Genomic DNA, 7,894 nt, shown 5'->3' with positions numbered 1-7,894 from the left:
GAAACCTAGCCAAAAGGGCAGACTCTCCTCACGTAAACTTAATGCATACCCACTATTAAAATGATGCGAATATCAATCTGTCAAAAGTTGATATTAAGATTTTAGCCGTGAGGTCATATCATCGTCATTAGTGCGGCATAGTGGGGGAAGTTCCAACCTTAGCCTTAGCTGACTTACTGTCGAACTGATAAATATGCAACCCTCAATCATTGGGATATTCCTCTATGTTAATTTTTAATTTGGCTAACATATTGAACGTTTAATAATACTCAGAAAATTCCCGACAATGGTCCGAGCTACCATCTTCAAGGATTTGTTAATATTGGCGGCACCTGTTGTTGCCAGTATCAATTATCCACCCATTCCGGAGGACTTGACAACACCATTCCAGGTGCGCTTGGCAGTCAGTGGACACAATGGTAAGAAGGAGCAGCCATCAAATGAACATGTTTGGAACCGAAAAACTCACGAAAATCGTAATAAAGCTGTCACAATTGGATGGAATACATACGAAGCATTCAATAAGAGCTGTGTGGCATATGGTACCTCACCGGACAACCTGAGCTCTCACTCATGCTCGTCCTCTTCGGTGACCTACAGCACCTCCCGCACCTGGTCTAACATGGTAGTATTGAGTGGCTTGGACCCGGCCACCGCGTACTACTACAAGATCATTTCGGCGAACTCGAGTGTGGAACCTTTCCTTAGCCCTCGGATTCCCGGAGATAAGACCCCCTTCAATATGAATGTCGTTTCAGACTTGGGAATCTACGGCAAAGACGGGTTCACAATTTCGAGAAGAGACGCAATCCCTTACGTCCAGCCCGAGTTGAACCACACCACTATTGGCCGTCTTGCCAAAACACTTGAGGACTACGAAGTCGTCATTCATCCGGGTGACTTCGCATACGCCGACGATTGGTACCTCAAGCTGCCAAGCGCGCAAGAGGGTCAAAAGGCCTACCAGTCGATTCTAGAAGGATTCTATGAGCAACTTGCACCAATCACTGGACACAAAATTTACATGGCCAGCCCAGGTAACCATGAAGCGGACTGCAGCGAGGTTCGACGTCTCCTTAAACTGTGCCCCGAGGGTCAGGAGAACTTTACCGATTTCAAGCACCACTTTGGAAAAACCATGCCTCAACCATTCACTTCGTCTTCATCTAACAAATCCGCTCAGACGCAGTCCGACAAAGCGCGTAATTTCGCGAGGCCCCCTTTTTGGTATTCTTTTGAATACGGTATGGCGCACGTGGTGATGCTCAACACGGAAACTGATTTCCCTAATGCACCGGACTCTAAGCTGGAAAGTGGTCCATTTGGCAAAAAAGGCGAGCAGCTGGAATTTCTGGACGCCGATTTGTCCAGCGTGGACCGGGAAGTGACCCCATGGGTCATTGTGGCTGGCCACCGTCCGTGGTACAGTACCGACTCTGTGCATCGTTGTGAGTCGTGCCAAGATGCATTCGAAAAGCTGTTGTATAAGTATGGCGTCGATCTAGCCGTATTTGGACATGTGCACAACTCACAGAGATTGCTCCCTGTTTTCGATGGGATTGCTGATCCACGCGGCATGCACAACCCGAAAGCCCCTATGTATATTATTTGCGGTGGTGCCGGTAACATTGAGGGTCTGATTTCTATTGATGAAAAGCCTTCTTACACCAAGTTTGCTTACGCCGACGAGTACAGCTACAGCACGCTGAAGTTTCTGGATGACAAGCACCTCCAGATTGATTTCATTTGCTCATCAACTGGTGAAGTCCTAGACTCCAGCACATTGTACAAGGTTCATTCCAATCCATTTGTTATTCAGTAAAAATGGAGTTGCGGGTGCTGATGGGATACATTTTTTTGAATGATCTTTTTCAATGCCTTTTATTACGGCTCTGTTGAAGTTTACCACATTTAAGGAATTGCCGGCGCATCGGAATAATAAATTATTGAGACCTTTCTGGGCTCCCAAACTCGTTATAGTGGGAATATTTATCCTTCTCAATCAAGCAACAAGCAGGTGAGTCCTTCAGCACCACTTTCTGACTTAGCCTACGTATAATTGTTTGTTGAAGAACGGAACCGACTCACAATATCTGAATGTGATAGCCTCAAACAAGACTCAGGACGAAATGGCATGCATTTGTTACAGAATGAATTTTACGGCTGCATTACCATCACGCCTGGCGCCAAAGCGTTGTGTGCAGGGCAAGATTTGACAGAGCATGCTTCCTCCCGCCGGAGCCCCAATACCGCGGCCCAACTCCCACTGATCAACCACCCGCCTACAGAGTTCATGGGACTCAGCCAGCGCAAAGGCAAAACCCCGTTATCGCTGCTGTGGATAGATTTGCGCTAGGTGGAGGGTTGAAATATGTCTCACTTGGTAGTTGGAACGCTAAAGCAGCTGTTACTGTTCTTCTGTGCTCGGAGCTTATGTACAATTCCTCTAGTGATATCATAGTTGCATCGCCTCAAGCTCTGTTTGGACCACCTGGGGTTTCAGGTTTACTACAAGCTGCAGCTGGAGGTCTGCCTCAGTGAACTTGTAAGAGGATATGGTCCGCTAGGGACATAATAATGGTGCTTTGCCAATGGTCCCTGAACTCTGTTCCCTAGCCCGCTTCATTGGGCAATAGTATCTAAGCTATATAAAATGATGCTACGACTACGTTGAGTGTAGATACATATAAATTGGATTAAAGCGCTGGGAGGTTCGTAATCCTGTTGATGTTTGGCTGAGAAGCTGTTGAAGCTTCAATGGATTGATTTCCCGTTGAAGACTCATCAAATATTGTGCGGTCAACACCATCAGCAAAAAGAATCGGTTTAGAGTGGCCGCATTTCTAGTTTCATGCTCTAAGATGCCCTATAACGTCTTGCATTTCTTTTTAGATATATGAAATGTTTTGTTTCAAGTTGCCGTCATACTCATTTACTGTGCTTTCCGAAAGCGGACATACAGACCAGTGGCTCGATGAAAGGTCGAAAGCCGATGTCAATGACAGCTTCAGATGCACTAAACTTTTGTTTCTCTATTCCTTTGCAGTACTGAGTCTTGATTATAGATAGTTGGAACATTTCAAGACCTCCATTACTTCTCACGATTATTGCTCGCCCTGGAATGGCTCCAAGCGCTGGCTGGTCCGGACGCCAAAGTGTCAGAAGCCGATCTGAGCTAGTACCACTACTGGGTGAATTATCCCGAATCCCCGCAAAAAAAGAAAATTAGTCGCTATGGTGCACATGCTGGGCGAAACACTTACGAAAAATCACTGCAGTCAAATTTCCCGGGACGAGCCAAAACGACTCTTAAGATGCGGATCCTAAATGAATGAATACTATGGCCTACAGTTGTTATTTCTAGTAGGACCGCCTAAGCACGGCGGCCGTATCAATCACGATGAAAGGATGCCACAGAAGCGAAAGGCCCCAACCACAGAGACAGTTGGGTTGAACAGGATACAATAACTCCGTCCAAAGCCCCATCGGCCAGCGTGGGTAAAGCATGGGTGAGGCAAAATGAAAGATCTTGGCATTTCAGTGACGATGTCTCATAGAAGATTGGTGTGGTTTCTACGTCACAGTATCTACTATATCATTACACTTACATTAGTATGAATTTGGTTCAAATGGTTACAATATCCACCTCGTTCTAGTTGAAATGAAAATCCTCGAATAATTTGGTTCCCAAGGACAAAACTGGCCGGATTAGGTCAGTAAAGAAGTGGTACCCACTTATTGTGCTTGAGTGACATATGACCGTATGACCAGATCAAACGAACCTTCCGGGAACGGAGAACTCGGATATGTTGCAACCCATTGCGCGTGCAGATTCAAGCAAAGCTTGGTCCATCAAAGTAAATTAAGGGAAATTAAGCCCGTAGATAGATAATCTTTTTATTTGCATAGATGGAAATGCTCAGACTTGACTTTATGGATCCCCGCACCAAATCACACGAGCTTTCAATTCTACTCTCCTGATCCAAGCTGAAACTTATTACTAATCTGCTGGGGTCTATAAAGTCGATTTGAGAGCTTGCACCTAAGTCCCTAGCGCATGCACAGTACCAACTAAAATGATGAGGTTCTGGCGGCGTCTTCACCACCAGACCTTTCGGGCCTTCAACGCCAACAACGACAACATATACGACGAAGAGAATCTTGGAATGGGACGTGGGATATTGCAATTCCCACGGAGAAAGAGCCAACTTGTACCAAGGCCGAGGAGGGCTACGGTAATTCTCCTTCTGATAGACCTAATGGTCGTCGGACTACTACTCCAGACTTTCGAGCCGCTCATCACACTGCTACGCAGAAATGAAGAGCTCTTCGGGTCTCGAGTAGCGCTCCACATTCCGTATACACCAGACGGTCGACATCAAACCACCTTATCCTACCAGATACCGCGAATTCTACACCAAACCACCGCAACCGAGACGATTCCAGACAAGTGGATCGAGCCGCAGCAGAGTTGCAAAGGGGCCTATTCAGACTTTGAATACAAGGTATTCATAATCCGTAAATTGTGGAATGTGCCATATATCTACGAAGGCTTAGCTGCCTATCGTATAAGCTGGCTACTTTTGGACTTGACTGATTGATTCTATAGCTGTGGACCGATGAGTCCGCTCGAAACTTTCTCTCCGTCGAATATCCCTGGTTCGTGGATATCTGGGATACCTACACCTTCCCAATCCAGCGTGCAGATGCTCTACGCTATTTCGTCCTGCATCATTTTGGTGGTGTCTACCTTGACATGGATACCTGGTGCAATCAGAGTTTCCCCATTCACGAAATTGAATTCGACAATTTGACAAACTACGCCTTGTTCAAATCAACAGTGCCAACTGGTGTATCCAACGACTTCATGATTGTCTCTGCCCGGCATCCAGTTTATGCCGCAGCAATTGCCAAGCTACCTATCTTTCATGAGATAACTCACCTTTGGGCTCGATGGCAACCATATTCCGCCATCATGATATCTGCCGGGCCCATGTTCCTTACTCTGGTGATAAAGGAATACTTGCTTGAGCAGCCTTCGCTACCCTCGCCGGCAGTAGGAATCATCAATGCAACGGAGTTAGCGCCATTCATCACCGACCTGGAGGGTGGCACTTGGCATCGATCAGACACACAGGTAGTCATGTGGATTGGAAATAGGCCATGGAGTTGGTTCCTCATGGGGGCGATTGGGTTAGCTGCTGGCTTATTCATCTTTCACCGGGTACTGATGATTATTCCTGATCGTGTACTTCGCAAGGCTGGTTCCAGTTCCTGCAATCCGAAGCTGGCCAAGGCATCATGACAGATACAAAATAGCAGATTTGCTCTCGAAGCGATCGTTAATGTTATTAAGTGTTATATTTGTCGATCCAGCCACACAGTCGGCTGAAACAGTAGTGTTTTCTTTTGAACGCAGATAGTTCAAACCATGATTAAGGTTATTACAGTGGATCGCTCGCACATATTTCTCTGATCTCAACAGCGAGATCTCCTAATATACCTTCATATGGAGGACTGGACACTTGCACCACGTAATTCTCGCTGTCAACGTTGGCCAAGTGAAGCTCATTCCCAATACGTTTCCAAGGTCCGTTCCAATAAAGGGAAGTAACCAGATCATTTCCATCGCGGCAGAGGTCAATCATTCCCTCTATTCCTAAGCCAAATGCGGCACTTCCACAGACCGATACCACGGCACTTTGGCCATGTGGAATTGAGATCTGATTGACATCCTCGGGGGAGATGAGCCTGGGAGTGTCGCCCGTTTCGTAGGGTTGGCCACTAGTAACAACATTAATCAAAGGTGAGAGCACCAGTTGATTCCATAATCATACCGGACGCAGATTAGATTCCTCAGGGATATGGTAGCTTTGGCCAGGTTATTGTTTATGGTCAAAGACAGATGTTGTGTAGCGTGACAATTCATTTGTCTCGTCTGGTAGGAAAATGGAACGCTCAGTTGAATTGAACTTTGTTCAAATTTTGTACTTCCGCGTGGTGGAATGCTAGGCCGAACTAGTAAAAAAGCTCCCGATAACGACTTAAAGCTATTGGCGGTGGGTGACAATTGCTGAACATAGATTGAGATATTCGGATCATTTCGATCGGGAGACGCGTAAGTCATCTCGATTCGGAAAACGCGCAGGTGGCGAATCAAACCCTAGCGATTCATGGCAGTGGAAGTCACCTGAGGCAAACTTTGGCTAGTTAACTTAACGCATTTGGCAACGCTAGGCATCTGTGTTTCCGAGCCGGAAAGACCTTTCCCGAATTTCCCACCTTTCGGGTTGCCCTCCAATGCTCGTTCCCATACACCCATCTCCGGAGGGCGAAAAAGGTTCACCTTGGTCGCGGAATAGGTCTCTCGGTCAAGGATAACATACACGAAAGACAATAGGGAGTAATTGCACTTTGTGGATGGTTTTGAATTCGTTCAAAGCTTAGTCCTCCGTGTAGCTTCAAATTTTCCATCACCGTCAGTGCTCTGCGCAGAGCCATCGCCTACACACAATTCCTGGTCCGGTCGCTTCAAACATGCAGCATGTTCCGGGTGACATGCTGTGAACAAAAGCCAACAAAGTGCGGACATGAAACTGCCAAATTTTGCAGATGCGCTGAAGCTTGAGACGTCCGCTCTTCAGGTAAGGTGAGTGAGGGATCGCGCTTTCTGCTGCGCCAAGTCTTATACCCCAATACACGAACACCATTACGTAAACTCATGCCATTGTAGGAGCAGCCCATTGTCACCAGTGAAAAGTGTTGTGATGAGTGACCTATCTTCGGCATCAGAGATAAGACCTAGGGGTACTGCGACGCGCTCCATCGCGTCTTCCCCCTCGTCCTCACCGCCCTCACACCATGAAGGGAGGGGTGCCTGGGCCTCTGGCCGTCCGCACCGCGTAGCATTTGTCCATCATGAGCGTACATTTTCTTATCCCAGGTGGGTTCGTCACGAGCTTTTTGCCGGTTCTGGGAAATGCCCGGTGCATCGAGCGCGACCTTTCTGAAGCCACTGCGGAGAGTGCAATGAATCTGAATACAACGTGGCATGAATGGTGACTGCAAGTGAAATCTGTTTGGTAAGCCGGTATGTTTAAGATGCGAATTGATTGTCCCGTCTCAAGCGTACACTCCCTGGACTTGATGAACAGGTAAGCCACAACAATTTTGCCAGATGGATTAAGCCTTGCTGACTTGGATCTTACAACAGGACACCCTCATATTATTGTCACTCGAGTCGCATGCGAAGCGAGCAAATATCATGTCTGCTGGAGCTCCCCTATACCAATGCGATCGCATGCTGCCTGTCCTTCTACATGACCACTGGTGGCGTCGACGATGAGTCACCCAAGGTTCAAACCGGCTATACCGGCCCTTTCCTCCCAACTGATTCTGCGCATCAGATCATGGGTTGATGTGTCTACCTGCCGACTCATACCTGTCTCTCGGCATTCAAACACACTCAACGGATAGCCTTCCTGTGGCTTGGATTCCTGGGCCTCTATAGGGTGATCTTTCTTTTCCTCGGTGTCGCTGATGTTCCTGCCTTGCTTTATAGCAGGTGATCCGTACCTTCGCAGGCGGCTAGATTGTTCAGATCCTCGTGCAAGGGAAGGAGAGGCAAAAGTCACTATTTTCTTCTCTAATAAGTTACCATTGGTCATATCAGCTAAGAATGAGGAGGGCCAATCCGATTGCTAAGTCTCTGGCACTTCTATCCTTTGAGTTACATTGCCCTTGAGGGTATCCCATTCAACCTGCTTTCAACCTGCGGCTTGGATGATCATTTGGCATACCATCTTTGAGTCCCCAGTCACAGTATGAGCTACCTACTCAAACTTATTCCACGCCTCTGAATGACTTCGGGGTCGATTCTAGAAGATCTTATTTC

The 7,894-nt window shown here is 47.1% G+C and overlaps 2 protein-coding genes across 2 annotated transcripts; both read left to right on the top strand.

Annotated features, from left to right (window-relative positions):
• Positions 1–286: 286 nt before the first annotated feature.
• N7506_003312 (purple acid phosphatase family protein) lies at positions 287–1,822 on the top strand (the record flags this gene model as incomplete). The annotated part of the gene is made up of 1 exon (XM_056952607.1): positions 287–1,822. The coding sequence occupies one exon, from the start codon at positions 287–289 to the stop codon at positions 1,820–1,822; it is 1,536 nt and encodes a 511-aa protein (XP_056814299.1).
• A 2,437-nt stretch (positions 1,823–4,259) lies between these two features.
• On the top strand, positions 4,260–5,305 carry N7506_003311 (glycosyltransferase family 32 protein; the record flags this gene model as incomplete). The annotated part of the gene is made up of 2 exons (XM_056952606.1): positions 4,260–4,505; positions 4,610–5,305. The coding sequence occupies 2 exons, from the start codon at positions 4,260–4,262 to the stop codon at positions 5,303–5,305; spliced, it is 942 nt and encodes a 313-aa protein (XP_056814298.1).
• Between the last annotated feature and the right edge of the window lie 2,589 nt (positions 5,306–7,894).

This window comes from Penicillium brevicompactum, assembly GCF_028827555.1.
Source record: "Penicillium brevicompactum strain IBT 35665 chromosome Unknown utg000002l_segment0_segment0, whole genome shotgun sequence".
Lineage (NCBI taxonomy): Eukaryota > Fungi > Ascomycota > Eurotiomycetes > Eurotiales > Aspergillaceae > Penicillium > Penicillium brevicompactum.
This window is presented reverse-complemented; position numbering and strand designations above follow the sequence as displayed.